The sequence below is a fragment of the Notothenia rossii genome (assembly GCF_949606895.1).
Source record: "Notothenia rossii genome assembly, contig: scaffold_86, whole genome shotgun sequence".
NCBI lineage: Eukaryota > Metazoa > Chordata > Actinopteri > Perciformes > Nototheniidae > Notothenia > Notothenia rossii.
This window is the reverse complement of record NW_027639715.1, coordinates 133,796-158,332: the sequence shown is the minus strand read 5'-3', so window position 1 is coordinate 158,332 and position 24,537 is coordinate 133,796. Positions and strand designations below refer to the sequence as shown.

The following is a 24,537-nucleotide window of genomic DNA, read 5'->3' as shown; positions in this document are numbered from 1 at the left end:
TGCAGGACCCCCCCCCCTCCTCCTCTTCATCCTCCTCATCCTCCTCCTCTTCTTCATTAGTGTTTCTCGTGCACTTGTTTCCTCCCCTCACCACTCCCCTCTGCAAGGCAACAGTCCCGTGTTACTCCCTCCTCCTCTGTGGTCCATTAGAGCTGCAGATCCCTGACAGACGAGCAGAAGCAGCAGCAGCAGCAGCAGAAGAAGAAGAAGAAGAAGAAGAAGAAGAAGAAGAAGAAGAAGATCATGGACGCTTTTAAGAAAGGTTTCTCGATGGCGAAGGATGGCGTTGTGGCAGCAGCCGAGAAGACGAAGGCCGGAGTGGGCGAGGCCGCCAGCAAAACCAAGGACGGGGTCTTCTACGTGGGTGAGGAGGGGGCGCGTGGGGGAAAGAGACATTCAGACACTAGTTCTAGAGAGAGAAGCAGAGGCATGAAATAGAAAACCTAACATCTGTGTGAGCTTTAAAGGGAGGCGTTAGCTAATCATCCCAACATCATGGATTCAATCTCAATTCAAAAACTGTTTTTTTCAGAATCAGAATAACTTCATTCGTCCCACAAAGAAAAATAACTTTACATCGTTACAGCAGAAAAGAGCCGAAGGCAGCTTAATACGATAAGATCAAATAAGATTAGATCAAATAAGATTAGATCAAATAAGATTAGATTTAATAAAATGAGATTAGATAAAATAAGATTAGATCAAATAAGATTTAATCAAATGAGATAAGATGAGATGAGACCTTTACTAATCTCCGTGGGGACGTTCAATAGTTACATGTTAACTAAGAAAAACATGAACTAGTTTCAGAAGCAGTCAAATTTACAAGAAAATATAATTCTGTGAGTTTTTAAAGGAGGGGGGGGGGAACAGGAAGAATGTGCAATTCATCCCGACATCGAGGATTTACTTTGAGGATATTTAGGAGTTTTTGGAGCGGGGACGAGGAGGAAGATGTACAGGAAGCTGATTCTGAAAAGGCCCAAGTCCTCCTGACATTCTGCTGGGGATCTGAAGTGAATTTGGAGCAGAGGGAAAGTAGATTCTGAAAGATGGATAAAAAGGTCCCATTGAACACGAGGGTATACGATCTGGGAGTGGTTCATAAAGACAAGCAGAGGAGGAGGGGGGGGGGGCAGGGAAAATGCAATTCATCCTGACATCGTGGAGCAGAGACGAGGAGAAGGAGCAGAGAGCACGAGGGAAACAGAGGCAGGGGCCGGTCAGATATAACCTGGAGATATTAGTATTCAAAGCAGAGGACGGGGATCTGAACACCGTTAGTCCTGCAGCGGGGAAATGTGAAATTCATTCTGACCACGAGCAATTCACTTGAAGGTGTTGAAGTGACTTTGGAGCAGGGACGACAGAAGTCGAGTCTACAAGATGTGACCGTGCTGTAGTTCCTTTATAGCCCAACATTAGCCACCTTTAGCTTAGCGGTGGTGACGTGAAGTCATGTGACCGTGCTGTAGTTCCTTTATAGCCCAACATTAGCCTCCTTTAGCTTAGCGGTGGTGACGTGAAGTCATGTGACCGTGTTGTAGTTCCTTTATAGCCCAACATTAGCTTCCTTTAGCTTAGCGGTGGTGACGTGAAGTCATGTGACCGTGCTGTAGTTCCTTTATAGCCCAACATTAGCCTCCTTTAGCTTAGCGGTGGTGACGTGAAGTCACTGTGGAGACACTGAGGAGACACTGAGGAGACACTGTGGAGACACTGAGGAGACATTGTGGAGACACTGAGGAGACACTGAGGAGACACTGTGGAGACACTGAGAGCTTTATGAACCCCGACACAGAGCTTCAGGTCAAAGGTCATGATTGCATGTGTTAGGAAACAGTGTGAGGAAATAGCCTCTCGCTGCCCAGTAGGTTCTGTGGTGATCACAGACCATTCACTGTCTGCCTCTCATCATCTCCCCTTCCCACAAGTCCTTTGACCTTTCATCATCTCCCCTTCCCACGAGTCCTTTGACCTTTCATCATCTCCCCTTCCCACAAGTCCTTTGACCTCTCATCCTCTCCCCTTCCCACAAGTCCTTTGACCTTTCATCATCTCCCCTTCCCACAAGTCCTTTGACCTTTCATCATCTCCCCTTCCCACGAGTCCTTTGACCTTTCATCATCTCCCCTTCCCACAAGTCCTTTGACCTTTCATCATCTCCCCTTCCCACAAGTCCTTTGACCTTTCATCATCTCCCCTTCCCACGAGTCCTTTGACCTCTCATCATCTCCCCTTCCCACAAGTCCTTTGACCTTTCATCATCTCCCCTTCCCACAAGTCCTTTGACCTTTCATCATCTCCCCTTCCCACAAGTCCTTTGACCTCTCATCCTCTCCCCTTCCCACAAGTCCTTTGACCTTTCATCATCTCCCCTTCCCACGAGTCCTTTGACCTTTCATCATCTCCCCTTCCCACAAGTCCTTTGACCTTTCATCATCTCCCCTTCCCACAAGTCCTTTGACCTCTCATCCTCTCCCCTTCCCACAAGTCCTTTGACCTTTCATCATCTCCCCTTCCCACAAGTCCTTTGACCTCTCATCCTCTCCCCTTCCCACAAGTCCTTTGACCTTTCATCATCTCCCCTTCCCACAAGTCCTTTGACCTTTCATCATCTCCCCTTCCCACAAGTCCTTTGACCTTTCATCATCTCCCCTTCCCACAATTCCTTTGACCTTTCATCATCTCCCCTTCCCACAATTCCTTTGACCTTTCATCATCTCCCCTTCCCACAATTCCTTTGACCTCTCATCATCTCCCCTTCCCACAAGTCCTTTGACCTTTCATCATCTCCCCTTCCCACAATTCCTTTGACCTTTCATCATCTCCCCTTCCCACAATTCCTTTGACCTCTCATCATCTCCCCTTCCCACAAGTCCTTTGACCTTTCATCATCTCCCCTTCCCACAATTCCTTTGACCTTTCATCATCTCCCCTTCCCACAATTCCTTTGACCTTTCATCATCTCCCCTTCCCACAAGTCCTTTGACCTTTCATCATCTCCCCTTCCCACAATTCCTTTGACCTTTCATCATCTCCCCTTCCCACAATTCCTTTGACCTTTCATCATCTCCCCTTCCCACAAGTCCTTTGACCTTTCATCATCTCCCCTTCCCACAATTCCTTTGACGTCTCATCATCTCCCCTTCCCACGAGTCCTTTGACCTTTCATCATCTCCCCTTCCCACAAGTCCTTTGACCTCTCATCATCTCCCCTTCCCACAAGTCCTTTGACCTCTCATCCTCTCCCCTTCCCACAAGTCCTTTGACCTCTCATCCTCTCCCCTTCCCACAAGTCCTTTGACCTTTCATCATCTCCCCTTCCCACAAGTCCTTTGACCTCTCATCATCTCCCCTTCCCACAAGTCCTTTGACCTTTCATCATCTCCCCTTCCCACAAGTCCTTTGACCTTTCATCATCTCCCCTTCCCACAAGTCCTTTGACCTTTCATCATCTCCCCTTCCCACGAGTCCTTTGACCTTTCATCATCTCCCCTTCCCACAAGTCCTTTGACCTTTCATCATCTCCCCTTCCCACAAGTCCTTTGACCTTTCATCATCTCCCCTTCCCACGAGTCCTTTGACCTCTCATCATCTCCCCTTCCCACAAGTCCTTTGACCTTTCATCATCTCTCCTTCCCACAAGTCCTTTGACCTTTCATCATCTCCCCTTCCCACAAGTCCTTTGACCTCTCATCCTCTCCCCTTCCCACAAGTCCTTTGACCTTTCATCATCTCCCCTTCCCACGAGTCCTTTGACCTTTCATCATCTCCCCTTCCCACAAGTCCTTTGACCTTTCATCATCTCCCCTTCCCACAAGTCCTTTGACCTCTCATCCTCTCCCCTTCCCACAAGTCCTTTGACCTTTCATCATCTCCCCTTCCCACAAGTCCTTTGACCTCTCATCCTCTCCCCTTCCCACAAGTCCTTTGACCTTTCATCATCTCCCCTTCCCACAAGTCCTTTGACCTCTCATCATCTCCCCTTCCCACAAGTCCTTTGACCTTTCATCATCTCCCCTTCCCACAAGTCCTTTGACCTTTCATCATCTCCCCTTCCCACAATTCCTTTGACCTTTCATCATCTCCCCTTCCCACAATTCCTTTGACCTCTCATCATCTCCCCTTCCCACAAGTCCTTTGACCTTTCATCATCTCCCCTTCCCACAATTCCTTTGACCTTTCATCATCTCCCCTTCCCACAATTCCTTTGACCTCTCATCATCTCCCCTTCCCACAAGTCCTTTGACCTTTCATCATCTCCCCTTCCCACAATTCCTTTGACCTTTCATCATCTCCCCTTCCCACAATTCCTTTGACCTTTCATCATCTCCCCTTCCCACAAGTCCTTTGACCTTTCATCATCTCCCCTTCCCACAATTCCTTTGACGTCTCATCATCTCCCCTTCCCACGAGTCCTTTGACCTTTCATCATCTCCCCTTCCCACAAGTCCTTTGACCTCTCATCATCTCCCCTTCCCACAAGTCCTTTGACCTCTCATCCTCTCCCCTTCCCACAAGTCCTTTGACCTCTCATCCTCTCCCCTTCCCACAAGTCCTTTGACCTTTCATCATCTCCCCTTCCCACAAGTCCTTTGACCTCTCATCATCTCCCCTTCCCACAAGTCCTTTGACCTTTCATCATCTCCCCTTCCCACAAGTCCTTTGACCTTTCATCCTCTCCCCTTCCCACAATTCCTTTGACCTTTCATCATCTCCCCTTCCCACAATTCCTTTGACCTCTCATCATCTCCCCTTCCCACAAGTCCTTTGACCTTTCATCATCTCCCCTTCCCACAATTCCTTTGACCTTTCATCATCTCCCCTTCCCACAATTCCTTTGACCTTTCATCATCTCCCCTTCCCACAAGTCCTTTGACCTTTCATCATCTCCCCTTCCCACAATTCCTTTGACGTCTCATCATCTCCCCTTCCCACAAGTCCTTTGACCTTTCATCATCCCCCCTCTCCACAATTCCTTTGACCTTTCATCATCTCCCCTTCCCACAAGTCCTTTGACCTTTCATCATCTCCCCTTCCCACAATTCCTTTGACCTCTCATCATCTCCCCTTCCCACAAGTCCTTTGACCTTTCATCATCTCCCCTTCCCACAATTCCTTTGACCTCTCATCATCTCCCCTTCCCACAAGTCCTTTGACCTTTCATCATCTCCCCTTCCCACAAGTCCTTTGACCTTTCATCATCTCCCCTTCCCACAATTCCTTTGACCTCTCATCATCTCCCCTTCCCACAAGTCCTTTGACCTCTCATCCTCTCCCCTTCCCACAAGTCCTTTGACCTTTCATCATCTCCCCTTCCCACAAGTCCTTTGACCTTTCATCATCTCCCCTTCCCACAATTCCTGTGACCTTTCATCATCTCCCCTTGCCACAAGTCCTTTGACCTTTCATCATCTCCCCTTCCCACAAGTCCTTTGACCTTTCATCATCTCCCCTTCCCACAAGTCCTTTGACCTTTCATCATCTCCCCTTGCCCCTCGTTGTGATGTGTTGCTGGTTCTGTTCCTCGTGCTGACGTGATGCGTCCTTTTGTCCACGTCTCTCTTTTAGACATTTCTCTACGTGACCTTTCGTTTCTCTTCGTAAACTTTTCTCTGTTCTTTCTAGATATTTCTGTTTAACGTTCTGCGTCTCTACGTGGACGTTTTAAAGCTCTACGTAGACGTTTTAAAGCTCTACGTGGACGTTTTAAAGCTCTACGTAGACGTTTTAAAGCTCTACGTCAGGGGTGTCAAATTCAAACTTACTGAGGGCCATTCTGACGGTTGTGAATAAAATCAGGGGCCATGACATTCATTACAGTGATTCTTGTTATGGTTACAACTCATATACATGACTCAGAGATAACGTCAATGCAGCCAAACTGGCGTGTTTATTCACAATCAAACCAAACACATGACTGGCGAGAACCTGCCAGGAGAGGGCACATGGATGACAGGACCATAACAAATATGTTTAGAACTAGGCTAGCAGGTGGATTAAATAAAATACAAATAGTATGTTCCCCCTTCATATTTGTGGATAATTCTTTATATCAGCAAAATAAGATGAAAGTGCTGTCAATAGCATCAAGTGCAAAACCAATGCTGTTTTTAAAGATAATAATAATTTTTAAAAAAAGAGAAGTGCACAATTAAACAAACTACATTAGCAGTCTAGCCTACAGTAGGTTCAGTTTATAACAAAATAGTTCACAGATAAACAAAACCATTAGGACTACTACTGTATCTTTCAACACAACAAATGTTTTCTGTGATAACACAAAATAGTCAGTGCAACAAGGCCTATCTGAAATGCATTGTAGTTTCACTTTTACCAGACACTCTGCACCTTTTCTTACAGATGATCTATTCTAGGCTTAATGTCCTTTGCTGTGGCCACTTTCAATACCGACGTCAGATGCTGGTCAGTGATCCGGGATCTGTGGGATGTCTTATTCAAGTTCATTATAGAGAACATCTGTTCGCACGAGTAAGTGCTCCCGAACATGGACATGATGTGTGCAGCATGAAGACGCAACTCTGGCACAGATTCAGGGAGGAGAGGTGCAAACTCAGCAGCCCCGACTGACTGGTACTGGGTCTTCAGAGCGCTGTTACATTGCAGTTCAATGAGTTCCAATTGCAGGTGCTCAGGGGCAGTGTCGACATCAATTGCAAAAGGATTTGCGAACAGGTCAATGTTGAATTTCTGTGATTCAAAATCAGCAAACCTCCTGCTGAATTCCTCTTTGAGTGTGTTCAGTTTGTCAGCATACACTTGGGTCGGGAGTGGAATGGTGACGGTGGCGCTTATTGTTTGACAGGTAGGAAAGTGGGTTAAATTACCTCTACGCATCTGCCCCTCCCACAGACGCAGTTTCAGTTCAAATGCCTTCACGGAGTCCCGCATCTCTGTGATCAGCTGCTTTCTTCCCTGGAGTTTCACATTCAGTGAATTGAGGTGCTCAGTAATGTCACACATAAACGCCAAGTCGCCCAGCCACTTTTCATCCTCAAGCTCGGGGGACGGGCCTCTGTCGTTTTAAAGCTCCACGTCGACGTTTTAAAGCTCTACGTAGACATTTTAAAACTCTACGTAGACGTTTTAAAGCTCCACGTCGACGTTTTAAAGCTCTACGTAGACATTTTAAAACTCTACGTAGACGTTTTAAAGCTCCACGTAGACGTTTTAAAGCTCTTCATTGAAGGGTATGCATCTCGACATTTCCAGAGAAGCCCCTCCTTCTGACTTCCCATCATCAAACTGTAGCTCTTCCTCCGAACACTTTGCTGAGATAAAGACCCTTTGATCGCTAACTGATTATAATTGCGTGGATGAGAGATAGAGACGTGGCTTCCATGAGAGCAGACTCATGAAAGCAGCCTTCCTGCCAGGAGCACAGAGCTTCAGTGTGTTCCTCACAAAGACTCTGATTCATCTCGTCGCCCACCAGGAGAAACATCTCAACCCTCTGAACAGAAACCCTGGTGATCCCACAGGCTCCAGGTTACGGGTGGAGTCACGAGGCAGACATGTCATTGATTGGCTGCAAGTTCTTATTTATTTTTCTGACAAAATGCATCCGTCAGCAGACGAGTTGATGTCCCTCGTGATGTGTCTGATTCAGTTCCATACCACTTGGAAAGGGTTAATATCGAGTCCTGCAGGTCTCATTACCCTGAAGGCAGCATCTCCCTGGTCCAATGGGATTCCTCCATTTGATTCTTACATAGTTTAGTTCAGCAGGGTAATCTCCACTTTATGATTTCTGAAGTAAAAAGCTAAGAAAATACTTTTGGAGTATCTTTTTCTGCGTCATTTCATTTAGCTGATGCTTTCATCCAAAGCACTTACAATAAGTAAGTTGTTGTTGTTTGTCTTTCCGGCAGATTTCTGTCTTCTGACTTCCCATCAACAACTGTTAGCTCACCGACCAGTACATTATCCACGGATTCAGACCGATGACTTCTGATTGGTTAAAAGTGCTCTGATAGGCATTTAGACATCACATCCATTAGAGGAGATAAAGCCTGCAGACTCATGAAATATGCATCATATCTGGCTATAGTGGGATCTGAGTGGACTTCTCAGAAAACTGAAACTTGACCTGCTTAGTGGACGAAAGAGATGAGAGGAGAGCGAGCAGCTTCAAACAGACGGCTGTTAATAATTCAGAGAGCGTAAACCAGGTCACATCACACAGCTGTTCCTTTACATATAGGAACTCTTTAAAGAGTCCTCTCCGGCTGATGTTCAGGTGTATATCAGTATGTAGTGACTCTACTTTAAAGAGTCCTCTCCTGCTGATGTTCAGGTGTATATCAGTATGTAGTGCCTCTACTTTAAAGAGTCCTCTCCTGCTGATGTTCAGGTGTATATCAGTATGTAGTGACTCTACTTTAAAGAGTCCTCTCCTGCTGATGTTCAGGTGTATATCAGTATGTAGTGTCTCTACTTTAAAGAGTCCTCTCCTGCTGATGTTCAGGTGTATATCAGTATGTAGTGTCTCTACTTTAAAGAGTCCTCTCCTGCTGATGTTCAGGTGTATATCAGTATGTAGTGTCTCTACTTTAAAGAGTCCTCTCCTGCTGATGTTCAGGTGTATATCAGTATGTAGTGTCTCTACTTTAAAGAGTCCTCTCCTGCTGATGTTCAGGTGTATATCAGTATGTAGTGTCTCTACTTTAAAGAGTCCTCTCCTGCTGATGTTCAGGTGTATATCAGTATGTAGTGTCTCTACTTTAAAGAGTCCTCTCCTGCTGATGTTCAGGTGTATATCAATACTTAGTGTCTCTACTTTAAAGAGTCCTCTCCTGCTGATGTTCAGGTGTATATCAGTATGTAGTGTCTCTACTTTAAAGAGTCCTCTCCTGCTGATGTTCAGGTGTATATCAGTATGTGGTGTCACTACTTTAAAGAGTCCTCTCCTGCTGATGTTCAGGTGTATATCAGTATGTATTGTCTCTACTTTAAAGAGTGCTCTCCTGCTGATGTTCAGGTGTATATCAGTATGTAGTGTCTCTACTTTAAAGAGTCCTCTCCTGCTGATGTTCAGGTGTATATCAGTATGTAGTGTCTCTACTTTAAAGAGTCCTCTCCTGCTGATGTTCAGGTGTATATCAGTATGTAGTGACTCTACTTTAAAGAGTCCTCTCCTGCTGATGTTCAGGTGTATATCAGTATGTAGTGTCTCTACTTTAAAGAGTCCTCTCCTGCTGATGTTCAGTTGTATATCAGTATGTAGTGTCTCTACTTTAAAGAGTCCTCTCCTGCTGATGTTCAGGTGTATATCAGTATGTAGTGTCTCTACTTTAAAGAGTCCTCTCCTGCTGATGTTCAGGTGTATATCAGTATGTAGTGTCTCTACTTTAAAGAGTCCTCTCCTGCTGATGTTCAGGTGTATATCAGTATGTAGTGTCTCTACTTTAAAGAGTCCTCTCCTGCTGATGTTCAGGTGTATATCAGTATGTAGTGTCTCTACTTTAAAGAGTCCTCTCCTGCTGATGTTCAGGTGTATATCAGTATGTAGTGTCTCTACTTTAAAGAGTCCTCTCCTGCTGATGTTCAGGTGTATATCAGTATGTAGTGTCTCTACTTTAAAGAGTCCTCTCCTACTGATGTTCAGGTGTATATCAATACGTAGTGTCTCTACTTTAAAGAGTCCTCTTCTGCTGATGTTCAGGTGTATATCAGTATGTAGTGTCTCTACTTTAAAGAGTCCTCTCCTGCTGATGTTCAGGTGTATATCAATACTTAGTGTCTCTACTTTAAAGAGTCCTCTCCTGCTGATGTTCAGGTGTATATCAGTATGTAGTGTCTCTACTTTAAAGAGTCCTCTCCTGCTGATGTTCAGGTGTATATCAGTATGTGGTGTCACTACTTTAAAGAGTCCTCTCCTGCTGATGTTCAGGTGTATATCAGTATGTATTGTCTCTACTTTAAAGAGTGCTCTCCTGCTGATGTTCAGGTGTATATCAGTATGTAGTGTCTCTACTTTAAAGAGTCCTCTCCTGCTGATGTTCAGGTGTATATCAGTATGTGGTGTCACTACTTTAAAGAGTCCTCTCCTGCTGATGTTCAGGTGTATATCAGTATGTAGTGTCTCTACTTTAAAGAGTCCTCTCCTGCTGATGTTCAGGTGTATATCAGTATGTATTGTCTCTACTTTAAAGAGTCCTCTCCTGCTGATGTTCAGGTGTATATCAGTATGTAGTGTCTCTACTTTAAAGAGTCCTCTCCTGCTGATGTTCAGGTGTATATCAGTATGTAGTGTCTCTACTTTAAAGAGTTCTCTCCTGCTGATGTTCAGGTGTATATCAGTATGTAGTGTCTCTACTTTAAAGAGTCCTCTCCTGCTGATGTTCAGGTGTATATCAGTATGTAGTGTCTCTACTTTAAAGAGTCCTCTCCTGCTGATGTTCAGGTGTATATCAGTATGTATTGTCTCTACTTTAAAGAGTCCTCTCCTGCTGATGTTCAGGTGTATATCAGTATGTAGTGTCTCTACTTTAAAGAGTCCTCTCCTACTGATGTTCAGGTGTATATCAATACGTAGTGTCTCTACTTTAAAGAGTCCTCTTCTGCTGATGTTCAGGTGTATATCAGTATGTAGTGTCTCTACTTTAAAGAGTCCTCTCCTGCTGATGTTCAGGTGTATATCAATACGTAGTGTCTCTACTTTAAAGAGTCCTCTCCTGCTGATGTTCAGGTGTATATCAGTATGTAGTGTCTCTACTTTAAAGAGTCCTCTCCTGCTGATGTTCAGGTGTATATCAGTATGTGGTGTCACTACTTTAAAGAGTCCTCTCCTGCTGATGTTCAGGTGTATATCAGTATGTATTGTCTCTACTTTAAAGAGTCCTCTCCTGCTGATGTTCAGGTGTATATCAGTATGTAGTGTCTCTTCTTTAAAGAGTCCTCTCCTGCTGATGTTCAGGTGTATATCAGTATGTAGTGTCTCTTCTTTAAAGAGTCCTCTCCTTTCTTCCCTCCAGGAAACAAGACGATGGAGGGAGTGGTGACCGGCGTAAACACAGGTAAACTAACTTTAATAAAATGCGTAAGAGCCTCTGAACGGGACTTAGTTTCTAACTGATGTCGGAGTTTATGATCTGCTAACATTTAGAATCTAACATCTTAACACATTAAATGTGAAGTCCGATAAAATACCAGGGACTTCGTGAAATGTTTTGAAAACGTGTGAAGTGATTTTGTCCGTTTTGAAGTCAGGAACGAGGCGACGGAGTTTTCCTTTAGTTCTCCAATCAAACAGAATATATTTTAGTGCAGTGTTGATCTACCACACGTAGGAGGCGCTAATTCTACAGTTTTAAAAGTCATTAGCATCTTGTGATTGTTGTGATTAATTCATAATAATACATCTGAATTGTTATTGTTAATGATTATTTCTTATGTATTTTCCAGTGAATATTTACTTTATTTCTCTGTAGATACCCATCAATTTGTGTTTATCATGAGAACAAAGTAAAAATAAGTGTTTCCTTAGAGGTAAGTGTTTCAGGAGGATTAGACAAATGAAGCCGCTGACATCACTTCTTCTTCTTCTTCTTCTTCTTCTTCTTCTTCTTCTTCTTCTTCTTCTTCTTCTTCTTCTTCTTCTTCTTCTTCTTCGGGTTTACTGGCAGGCCGCAAACAACGGAGTCCCCATGGTTTTTTGTGTTGCCATAAGTTAGTCTCTCTGCGTTGGTGCGCGGGGCTCATGCTAATGCTAATAATGCTAATGCCAACAAATAAAATGGCGGCTTCACAAAACTTTTCAGAGTTTTACGGGGCGTGGTTTGCAATCCGCTCAGCCAATAGAAATGGGAACCTTTTCCTCCCCAGGAAAGTCCCACCTCTCTAGCAGGGACTGAAAAGGGGGGAAAAGGTTCTTGAACAAAAGTTATAGTTCCAGAACTTTTTGGTGTGAACGCAATATCCCAGGAACTATCGGAACTATTCCTGGGAAAAGTACTCCGGTGTGAAAGCGCCTCTTGTCCGATGTGAGGGTCCGAGGGGATCGTATTAATATTCTGTACAAACTGTGAAGTCCTCTGAGACACATGTAACATTGGTGATATTGGGCTATGTAAATACACTTTGATTGATTGATTGATTGATTGATTGATTGATTTATTGATTGGTTCTCCAGTGGCGCAGAAGTCTAACGAGCAGGCTAACGTCGTGGCCGACTCGGCGGTGACGGGCGCTAACGAGGTAGCGGCGGCGGCAGTGGAGGAAGTGGAAAACGCGGCGATGGCGAGCGGCTTCGTCAGCACGGTGAGTGGGGGGGCTTTTTTTCTGAAATCTAAAAAGGTCTATTAATGTGTGATTATTTATTTAAATGGTGGTTATTTTTACTGTTTTTTATATCTGTTTTCCCGTTATTTTTTACATTTTTTATCGAATTAAGGGAATAAAGGAATGAATTAAAATCTAGAAAGGTTCAGGAATAAAATACTTTTATTTCTGTAAATTCAGAAATCTTATTAATAATTAAACTACGAATTAAATTGCTATATTTATTCATATTTTTATTTATTCTTATTTTAAAAACTCTTCATAAATAATAAAACATAAACCTTTCATTTTTTTATAATAACATAAAATGGCTTCGAGTTAAAAATGAGCAAAAAATGAAAAAATACGTGACGTTAAATAAACAAAATAGGATTAAAAATACAATCTTAAAGTTATTGTGTTGTGTTGATGTTTTTCTTTCACCTCTTCTGATTGGCTGAGAACAGGAGGAGGCGGGAGCAGTGTCTGAGGAGGTGCCTTATTGGTCGAGGGGTGGTGGGGTGATTGCATGGCATGAAGCTGATTGGCTGATCTAACATTGAATCGCTCTAAGGACTCACAGCTTCGTTGTCTGACAAAAAACGTTTTTAACCTAAAACATAATTTTATGTTTTCATTGTTAAATTATTTCTTTCTATCTTGACGGGATGATTATAACTTAGTTCACTTTCGTGGCCGATAACTCTTTGAGCGCTTTTCTCTGAAAATGTAAAACTTAAATCCCATAATTACTATAATTACTATTATATTAAACATTCTGTTTCTCCGGACATTGCCACCTTCTCCCTGTGTAATCAGTATATGTATTACATGGTTTAGTTGAATACTGGATTCTGATTGGTCAATTCAGAACACGTGACACGTTGTTAATCCAGTAGCCAAGGGCTTATTGACCGTTGTTAAGGACGCTCACATCAGAAAGAAGTCCGGTCGATTGAACTGTAAACAGTTTGCTTGTCTTTAGTTTCCCGTTGTCTCCCGTCTGAGAGCAACATGGAGGATGTTAATATTCATTTTTATATATTTGGAGAGCACAGTGATTTGGATGAATGGTTAGTGGCTGATGAGTCTCCAGTGAAGAAAAGAAAAAGACAAGAGCGACAAGAAAGCAGCGGAGAAGTAACGGGGCAGAAGCCCTCCTTTTTACGCAGCGGTCCAGACATAGACATCAGGCGACACATGTTCAGTTTGCAGTTCCTTTGGCTTTAGGGCAGGGGTATCTAGATACTCTCCAAGGTCTGACATCATGAACTGTGCTACTTTTAAAGCAAGCAGCGATGTTTTCAAATCTGTAATCAAAGAGGTCCTCGAAAACGCTATCAAAGCAGTTCCTGCCGTTGCTACGTTAGTTCAAACGGTAACAACGGACTATTTCTCTTAGCGGATGCATGTCTATTTAAATCAATAATTTTACTAATTTTTAAATCAATAAAAACATTTCAATTAATGTCCGGTGAACATTGGGAGTCATGTGGTTACTTTGTTGAGAATGTGGCCTTGTAATTCGCGTCGGGCTCCTGATCAACTGATCTGCCTGTTGGGTGTTCTTTTACCCAGAATGCCTCGCTGCACATTATCCCTTATGCTACGTTCACACCGGACGCGATGCGAATATTTGTTTCGCTCTATCGCTCGAGTTTCACCGCGGCTGCCAGCTGTGTTTACTCGCATCATTCAGACGCGCTGGCTCGGGAGCTAACCACAACAAGATGAACATATTTTACTGTGATTAAATTGTAATACACGTTTCTAAATGATGCCGACGTAACAAGGCTAAGCTCAGGGGCGTCAGCTGACCCAATACTATACAGGGGCACAACAGGGGCACAGAAAAAAAAAATGTTTTGCAGTTATTTCTTTGAAAAAAGCATGGGCACAGATAATTAATGCAAGCACGCGAGCAAACATTTTTTTGCACTTATTTATTATAATAAAGTGTCATAAATAAATAGTACAATCAGATTGTTATTTTCTGCATCATTAAATATCTAGCCTACCTGAACCAAACTGAATTGAATTGGCCTACTTGTGAACTTAACTGTATACAGTATCTCTAAATCACTAACTGATGAAGGCAAAAGAGGCACAATGAATCTTCATGAAATATCTGTCAGCAAACATGGACTTGAAAACTGAAAACTGAAAGAGAACCCCCCATCCTATGATGGTGTGATGGTGACTATCCTATGAGGTGTGTACATGGTCAGAGAGATGGGAGAGGTCTATGTTCATTTTTTTTAAAGTAAACTGTAACGTCTCGGTTTCAGTTTTGCAAAGCTATCAATCAATTGACAGTGGCTTAACTTGGAGAGTGCTCCTCTCTCAACAGACATGATGGCAAGATGGTGGAGTCTGTCTTGCCCCATTGTGCTTCTTAACCACGTGTGGAGGCGTCTCAGCACGCTGAATGTACGTTCACAAGTGCAGCTGGACACTGGAATGGTCAGAGATATCTGAATGACCTGTGTCAATGTTGGGAACATGACATGATCCAGCAAACTGAAAAGACATTGCATGTCAGTGATTGGAAGGCTTTCCTGCTTTCTGGCCAGATAGTTTTTAGCCACCAGCACTTCCTCTTGCTTTAGATCCACATTATAATGATCTGCCAGACCTCTGAGGTCCTCCTCACAGAGAAAGTTGCTAGATCCTGGATTACAGGCCTGAACACCTTTTAGAACTGTGCTGTTGAGAGATGAAAAACGCTGCTCCATCTCAGCAACCATCCTGTCAAGGCAAGGTAGATACACTGCGGTTCTCAACTTCTCGGCATTCCCTAGGTCACTCGCTGCCCCACAACTAGACTCGACTACATACTCCTCCATGCGTCTCTGCTTCTGCCTTTGTCTTGGTACAGCACATGACTCAGGGATTTGGTGTGTTTCGCACAAGGCCTTTGCGCGGTCATAAACCTCAGCTGCTTTGTCATCAGTGCGCATTTCTTGTAGAGTGGCGCACACAGCGCATTTGAACTCCTCAGCTTTTGCCAGGTCCACAGTTTCACTTTGTAGGTATTTGTGTAGACTTTCTGTCACAGACAAAAAAGTCTTGAACATCATCAATAGATAAACTGTGGAGAACCTTGCAAGGTTGGCATGCAGACCCACAGCCGTAGGGTTGCTGATATTGGACAGGCACGTGAGAACTGCTGGGAAATTCTCTATCATAGCGTTGATAGACCTCAGCTGGCAAGACCATCGGGTCTTGGACAGCTGTACAAGCTCAGAAGCTTGTAAGCCAAGCTGTTTCTGAGTCTCCTTAAACTTGTCATGGTTCACAAGGGAGCCAGAAAAGAATGTATAGACATTCTGCAGGAGGTCAAATAACTTCCTGGCCTCTGGTATGGCCAGACATGTGGAACAGAGCACTAAATTCAATTGATGTGCATAGCAGTGCACATAAATGGCCATGGGATGGTTCTCTCGGAACTTTGCTTGGACCCCTCCAACAGCCCCACTCATGACTGAGGCGCCATCATAAGCCTGTGCAACCACCTTCACATGGTCTATGCCATTCAACCTTAGCTGTTGTTCAATGGCAGTTGTAATGGACTCCGCGTCAAAACCCTTCAAATCTACCATAGCTAGTAAATGTTCTTGCACACTCCCCCCAGCAACATATCGGACACACACAGCTAGCTGCTCAGTGCTGCCATCTCTTGCTTCGTCAGCCATCACTGAAAACATTCCAGCCTCCTTAATGTCTTTACTGATAGCTTTTGTTATCTCCTGGGCACAGCACTGAATTACTTCATTTTGTGATGAAGGTGACAAGTATGTAGTGTGTGATGGTGCTGAATATGTCTGAAGGAAAGGGTCGAACTCTTTCAAGAGGTTCATGCATTCCAGAAAGTTCCCCTGGTTGTCGCTGGACATGCCCTCATCATGGCCACGGAATGGGATATTTTGTTTTCCCAAAAACTTGGTAACAGCCACAACCCGGCTGAGGTACTCCCGTCTCTCTTTTATGTCATGCTCACTGGCAGAATCCAAATGGTCGACAACACTGCCATGAGCCTCACTGGCTTTATAACTACACCAAGACTGCATGCTTGCCTTATGTGCTGGTGATTTCTCATGCTCTCTATAGACATCCAGAGCTTTTTTCCAATGTTGAAAGCCAGTGTTTACAAAGGTGTCATTCTTCAAATGTTTCCCAAATATTCTACAGGGAAAACAAAGCGCTGCATCTTTAGCCTTGGAATATTCCAGCCATGTAAAGCTTTCAAACCAGTTGGCGTTAAATGATCGATTCTTTGCACCAAAGTTGTGCTGGGGATATTTTGACAACTTAACTTGGTTTGGGCCAGACTCCTTTCCCCCAAGATCACTTGTATGTCCCTCAAGATTGTGGACACTGCTTTTTTCTCTTGCCCCCAGTCTAATGTTCTCTGCCACTGTGGCAACTGTTTTCTCAGTCTCATCTCTGGGGTGTGATCTCTCCGGCCTGTCTGTCTCTTGTTGTCCTTCCTTCTCTCTCTGCCTTTCCCCTGCCTCAACCAGCTCAATCTCTTCTGCCCTCTGACTCTCCTGTCTGGTGCAACGTACAAAAAAATCATATGCTCAATAGTTACCTTAGTACCTTAGTTAGATAACCATTAAAAGTTCAAATAACATTCATCACATCTATAAGTAGGGACATTTACAGTAGCTAACTACATTGTCAGCTGAGTCTCACTCTCACCTGTCAGTGTCATCTCTCAGTGTCATCCCTTCCTGTGTCCCTTCAATCTCCTCCTCTCCTCCTCTGCACTCTGCTGCACTGAGTCTTGAAACAACATGAACATATTACAGTCTAATGTCTGCATTTTCATTATCTACATTTTTACATATGCAGATGTAAGGTTACTTGTGTATAACCTGTTTGCAGTTATTCCTAATTAATATTAAATTAATAGCCATATCACCTCTGCTCGTGCTCATCAACATCCCTCTCTCCTTCACCTCCTCCGACACTCTGCTGCTCCTCTTTGTCTGGACAGATATGTAACTGTTAGGCTAGTTACCAGTGGTGAACTCAACTTGTGGGTTGTTACCTAAAAGTGGTTTGGGTTGCCTTGTTACCTAGCTTACCTCTCTCATTTCTCCTTGCTGCTTTATCCCTGCTCCGAGCGAATAACTTTCTGATGTCCATTTACAAGATACTAAATACTAAAATACAGAATACTATCAAATCAATCAAATCGTGAAGTGATAAATAATGGGAAACCAACGCCGGAGCTAAAAGGTATGTTTCAAAAGACGGTTAGGATAACTCCATCGACTACTCACGTTCAAAGCCACATTTCTTTGAAAATGTTTCACCTCAATAATAGATTTCGTGATTTAAGATACTTGGGTTTATATATTTCTAAATCTGACACTGAAACTGTCAGTGCCTCACCAGCCACGAACCTCAGCGCATGTCACTGCTATTCACATCTCCATCCATTTAGCCTAGTCTATTATGTTTTATAAATTATTAAAAAGTGCTATTTATACAAATCACATAACATTTAACAGTGTAGCCTATACGATTAGCTTCCAGGCAAACTCATTAAAATATATAGCCTACTCCTGTGTGACCTTCACTTCTAAAACTAAGATTATGTTCATCGTAAAATTACGTTGCTTACCAGATTGACCGCAAGCTTTATTTCATGGTATCCTGAACTACCAAGGCAAAACACGCATCAACACTACGGGTTATCAGAAGGGACAAAAAACATTCGAATAAACAAATGAAAGCAGCGTGTGCTGAATAGGACTAGTCTTATGCTGTGCAAGAGAGGTTTACAGTAGCAAAATTGAGTTCGCATTGTTAGAAATTAAAATCAATGTTTTGATGGTATAATGTAGCTTAAACATACCGTCAGTTTAAACGCTCTTTTTTTTATACTGAAAAACCAGAAATTCTTGTGCACAAGCAGTTAAGCTTTTATTCTGAAAATCCTTCATCTACGGTTAGCATGTAGCATGTGGCTAATATACGATTTCCTAGAGATGAATTGAGAAGCGAAATGACTTGGTGTGGTGAAAACCGAAACCTACTGATTTAACACTACAACGATAGATGTCGAGATACTACCATGTTGAATATTAAATGAAAGTACAGTTTATTTGAATACATTATTGTTTACAGACGAGAGTAGCATGTGGCAACATCCGGAATGACCGGAAACCAAACGAGCCGAGAAGTATTGTTAGAGTATTGATTACAGCGTTTAGAATGTGTTAAATGAAAAGTGATGAAAGAGAATATGAGGAGAAACGGCGTGTTAAGCATATATTGAATGTGAAAAGAACCTATCCTCTGTTTAAATGCAATAACGGACATTGGAGACGAGGTGAGCCGGCTGGCGGGGAGGAGCCAGCAGAGGATATATATAGCAGCGCCGGAGGAGAGATCCGCTGTCTTCTTCTTGCTCAGGAGAACCAGATCACAGCTGTTTGTCTGACGGAACAATATTCTGTCTGTAACACTACCGTGCCTTTTTTAATTAAAGTATCCCATTTGAATCTTTTCAGAGACTCCATTTAGTCTCATTTTAAAGCTTCTCTCCTGGACGCGAGAATAAAGAACATATTTAACAGCATTGACGGCCACAATGCTTGTAAAAGACGCTCCGTGCAAAGGGGTTATAAAGTTACCAGACACACGGGCAGGCAAGTGCATAGAGTTACTAGTCCGATAGGAAAGTTACTAGACCCGGGTGTGCGGGCGTGTCGCCATTTCGAACCCTGAATAAATTAATAAAAAAATCAGTGACCCAGGCATACCGGGGCACCTCAGATCTACAGGGGGGCACGTGCCCCCGTGAAAAGGGTCTCGCGACGCCGATGGCTAAGCTAACATTACATTTAGCTGAGGCTTTGATTCAAAGCGACTTACAGTAAGTGCATTCGACCAACAAGATACAAACGAGAGGAAAACAGAATCATATAAGTTCATCAGGTTTCATAGAGCCAAACATTTCAAGTGCTTCTCAACTGGCTTTAGATAAGCCAGCCCTTTATTAGTATATAAGTGCTTTGTTAGTAATTCTATCTCTGGAAGTGGAGTCCAAAGAGATGAGTTTTCAGTCTGAAGAAGATGTGTAAGCTTTCTGCTGTCCTGATTTCAATGGGGAGCTCATTCCACCATTTTGGAGCCAGGATAGCAAACCCACGTGTTTCTGCTGATGGGAACTTGGGTCCCCCTCGCAGTGCGGGTGCAGCGAGCTGTTTGGCTGATGCAGAGCGGAGTGCACGTGCTGGGGTGTACGGTTTAACCATGTCCTGGATGTAGGAAGGGCCAGATCCATTCACAGCATGGTACACAAGCACCAGTGTCTTGAAGTGGATTCTAGCAGTTACTGGAAGCCAGTGAAGGGAGCGGAGGAGCGGCGTGGTGTGGGAACATTTAGGAAGGTTGAAGACCAGACGAGCCGCTGCATTCTGGATGAGCTGCAGAGGTCGGATGGCCCATGCAGGTAGACCAGCCCGGAGGGAGTTGCAGTAGTCTAGGCGTGAGATGACGAGAGCCTGGACCAGAACCTGCGTCTCTTTCTGGGTCAGCTGGGGACGTATCCTCCTGATGTTGTAAAGAGTGTATCTGCAGCAGCGGGTTGTAGCAGAGATGTTTGCAGTGAAGGACAGTTTGTTATCTAGGGTCACACCCAGACTCCTTGCAGTCTGAGTCGGGGAAACAACAGAGGGGCCGATGTTGATTGTTAGGTCAAGAGTGGGACAATCTTTTCCCGGAAGGAAAAGCAGAAAAACGTTGTATATGCTCACTCCACTCCCAGAGCAACGGCCTACAGACAGAAATAAAGCAGAGACTGTATTCTCCATGACACAGACAGTCTGTGGTTTGGACTAGTTTAACTTTCGTCTAGTTTCTGAACAGATATGAGGAGCTGTGAGCTCTGAGTGCTAACTGCTAACAGCTAACAGCTAATGGCTGATGTTTTCTGGTGGAACGTCAGTAACGGCAGGCTGAGATCCTCACCGCTGATTGGCTTACGCGAGAACGCGTCACGTGAATTTGACGCTCGAGTTTAAAAAATAGAACTATTGCGTTTGACGCGGCCCAGTTCAATCGCCTCAATCGCGTGATTCGCGCCGCGTCCACCGCTTCATGCTCGCCGTCGGAGCGAATTCGCGTCTGTCCGCGTCTCTGCATTGACTTTACATGGAATCGCGCCGCCCCCATAACATCCCATCGCGTCCGGTGTGAACGCACCATTACATGTCAATACTTTAGTGTAGAGAGGTGCATGGTATGTCGTTTGCAAAAAAATACAAATAGTTCCATTTAATATCCGTCATTACGCTGATGACAGCTTAATGACGGGAGGGGATTAGGAACAAATGGGAAAACATTTCTGAGATCTGACCTAACGATTTTTTCCAGATTTTTCTTTATTGAAAATACGAATCAGAAAAATTCTGATTAGTATTTCTGTATTCTTTAAAGTTAAGAAAAAAAAGAGAATTTTCATTACAATAATTCTCAGAGAAAAATGAATTTGGAAAAAGGGGAAATACAATTATTTAAAAACCTTTTTCAGAAAAAATAATTTTCATCCTCAAATTAAACATAAAAGTCTGATAAAAAGATAAATAAAAAAATACAACCAGAAAAAAAACTGAACAAAATAAATATATTTTTTCATTTTTGAAAAGAAATCTACAGAATTCTCAGATCTCAGAATAAATGTCACGTGACCCTCGTCCCCTCCCGTAGTTTACTAACAACCTTTTTCTAAATAAAATGTGTTCTATTTTTGTAGCTTATTTCTTATAAATATGATCATTGTATTTCTTAATGCAGTTGAAAGTGTTTCTAAGCTGCAGGTACAGGTTCAGAACATCGTTCAGAGTTATCACAATAAACAATAACAATAACATACAAATGAGTTTTATTCTTTTTTGAAAAGATGGTTGAATTTCTTTGGTCCAAAGTGGACCCTCGTGTTTTACTCTTCGCATAAACACTGTGTTCTCTAGAGGACTGTAGGTTTCTATACTCATGGTTTCTCTGCAGTTTGGGTTCAGGCGTGTTTTCTGTGCTCCTGCAGGCCGACCTCCAGAAGACAGGAGCTGCAGAGCAGACGGCTCAGTAGGTGAGAGCGGACGAGGGATCAGTTCAACTAACATCTGTCCAGCTTCTGCTAACCACAGACCTGACTCAGGGTTCAGGACTCATAATGCTGATTCAGGGTTCAGGACTCATAATGCTGATTCAGGTCAGGGTTCAGGACTCATAATGCTGACTCAGGGCTCAGGACTCATAATGCTGACTCAGGTCAGGGTTCAGGACTCATAGTGCTGACTCAGGGTTCAGGACTCATAATGCTGACTCAGGGCTCAGGACTCATAATGCTGATTCAGGTCAGGGTTCAGGACTCATAATGCTGACTCAGGGCTCAGGACTCATAATGCTGATTCAGGTCAGGGTTCAGGACTCATAATGCTGACTCAGGGCTCAGGACTCATAATGCTGACTCAGGTCAGGGTTCAGGACTCATAGTGCTGACTCAGGGTTCAGGACTCATAATGCTGACTCAGGGTTCAGGACTCATAATGCTGACTCAGGGTTCAGGACTCATAATGCTGACTCAGGGTTCAGGACTCATAGTGCTGAGTCAGGGTTCAGGACTCATAATGCTGACTCAGGGTTCAGGACTCATAATGCTGACTCAGGGTTCAGGACTCATAATGCTGACTCAGGGTTCAGGACTCATAATGCTGACTCAGGGTTCAGGACTCATAATGCTGACTCAGGGTTCAGGACTCATAATGCTGACTCAGGGTTCAGGACTCATAATGCTGACTCAGGGTTCAGGACTCATAATGCTGACTCAGGGTTCAGGACTCATAGTGCTGACTCAGGGTTCAGGACTCATAATGCTGACTCAGGGTTCAGGACTCATAATGCTGAGTCAGGGTTCAGGACTCATAGTGCTGAGTCAGGGTTCAGGACTCATAATGCTGACTCAGGGTTCAGGACTCATAATGCTGACTCAGGGTTCAGGACTCATAATGCTGAGTCAGGGTTCAGGACTCATAGTGCTGAGTCAGGGTTCAGGACTCATAATGCTGACTCAGGGTTCAGGACTCATCATGCTGACTCAGGGTTCAGGACTCATAATGCTGACTCAGGGTTCAGGACTCATAATGCTGACTCAGGTCAGGTTTACATGAATGCAGAAGTGTTCATGTTAATTGTAATGGATGTATTCTGTGTTTCTCTCAGAGTGGGTTCCTGCAGTCGTCCAGAAAGAGAAGATCTTTGATTTGATCTGCATCGTCCTCCACCCTCCCTGCGTTACCCATGAGCCTCTCTGTTTTTAACCATTTAAATCTCCTCTCTGAATGCATATCGCTTTACTGACACTCTTTACATACTAGAAGAAACACATTTCACACACACTATCTCATACACTATCTCACACACTATCTCATACACTATCTCACACACTATCTCACACACTATCTCATACACTATCTCACACACTATCTCATACACTATCTCACACACTATCTCACACACTATCTCACACACTATCTCACACACTATCTCACACACTATCTCATACACTATCTCATTAACTATCTCACACACTATCTCATACACTCTCTCACACACTATCTCATTAACTATCTCACACACACACACACACTATCTCACACACACACACTATCTCACACACTATCTCACACACTATCTCATACACTCTCTCACACACTATCTCATTAACTATCTCACACACTATCTCACACACTATCTCACACACTCTCACACACTCTCACTCACACACTCTCACACTCTCTCAGACACACTCTCCTGCAGCTTGTTTCTGAAGATAACTGAGAGATGATTTGTAAAATTAACAGAAGTGAAATAAAAACGAGTTTGAAACCCACCTTTGTTCCTCCTTCACTGCTCCTCCTCTCCTCCTCCTCTCCTCCTCCTCTCTTCCCCTCCTCCTCTCCCTCCCCTCCTCCTCCTCTCGTCCCCTCCTCCTCCTCTCCTCCTCCTCTCCTCTCCTCCTCCTCTCCTCCCCTCCTCCTCTCCTCCCCTCCTCCTCCTCTCCTCCTCCTCTCCTCTCCTCCTCCTCTCCCTCCCCTCCTCCTCCTCTCCTCCCCTCCCCTCCTCTCCTCCTCCTCTCCTCTCCTCCTCCTCTCCTCCCCTCCTCCTCTCCCTCCCCTCCTCCTCCTCTCCTCCCCTCCTCCTCTTCCCCTCCTCTCCTCTCCTCCTCCTCTCTGCATTAATGCAGGACCCTCTCATAGTTCTAGCCGCACACAGATAAAGGGACGATGAAGCCGCTAGGTGACACATTCAGGATGATGATGATGATGATGATGATGATGATATCAAAGGCTTAGAAACACTTAAAAATAACAGAAAAGTTATAATGAGTGATCCATCAATGTGTTTATTTATTAAAAATACAGGTGAACAAAGTCCAAAGAAATGTAACGAATATAAAGAAACATTCTCATAGTGGCGAAGAGTGAGAGTGACAAAGAGTGAGAGTGACAAAGAGTGAGAGTGACAAAGAGTGACGAAGAGTGAGAGTGACAAAGAGTGAGAGTGACAAAGAGTGACAAAGAGTGAGAGTGACAAAGAGTGAGAGTGACAAAGAGTGAGAGTGACAAAGAGTGACAAAGAGTGAGAGTGACAAAGAGTGAGAGTGACAAAGAGTGACAAAGAGTGAGAGTGACAAAGAGTGAGAGTGACAAAGAGTGACGAAGAGTGAGAGTGACAAAGAGTGACGGAGAGTGAGAATGACAAAGAGTGACGAAGAGTGAGTGACAAAGAGTGACGAAGAGTGAGAGTGACAAAGAGTGAGAGTGACAAAGAGTGACGAAGAGTGACAAAGAGTGAGAGTGACAAAGAGTGAGAGTGACAAAGAGTGAGAGTGACAAAGAGTGACGAAGAGTGACAAAGAGTGAGAGTGAGAAAGAGTGAGAGTGAGAAAGAGTGACAGAGAGTGACAAAGAGTGAGAGTGGCGAAGAGTGAGAGTGGCGAAGAGTGACAAAGAGTGACAACGAGTGAGAGTGACGAAGAGTGACGGAGAGTGAGACAGTCAACTTTATGTTTCTTATTGGCTAGAGCAGGGGTGGGGAACTTTTTTCCTCTCAAGGGCCATTTCAATTTTTACAAAATCCTTCGAGGGCCGTACAAATGATTGACCTCAACGTCTGCTTAAAAAACTCAAATCACAGCCCATTCATTTGGCCTTTCTTTCATGCTGTGCAAAG

General features: G+C 43.8%; 1 protein-coding gene across 2 annotated transcripts; it reads left to right on the top strand.

Moving 5' to 3' along the window:
• The first annotated feature begins 106 nt into the window (after window positions 1-106).
• Window positions 107-23,194, top strand: LOC307027489 (uncharacterized protein). 2 transcript variants are annotated; one of them, XM_079695743.1, is made up of 6 exons: window positions 107-364; window positions 11,001-11,042; window positions 12,158-12,285; window positions 12,753-12,779; window positions 21,347-21,391; window positions 22,525-23,194. In XM_079695743.1, exons 1-5 carry the CDS (start codon window positions 244-246, stop codon window positions 21,389-21,391), a joined length of 363 nt encoding a protein of 120 aa, XP_079551869.1. In that variant the 5' UTR covers window positions 107-243; the 3' UTR covers window positions 22,525-23,194. The 2 variants fall into 2 exon arrangements, with proteins under 2 accessions (XP_079551869.1, XP_079551870.1); XM_079695744.1 differs by lacking the exon at window positions 12,753-12,779 and having other exon boundaries at window positions 110-364.
• Window positions 23,195-24,537: the final 1,343 nt, after the last annotated feature.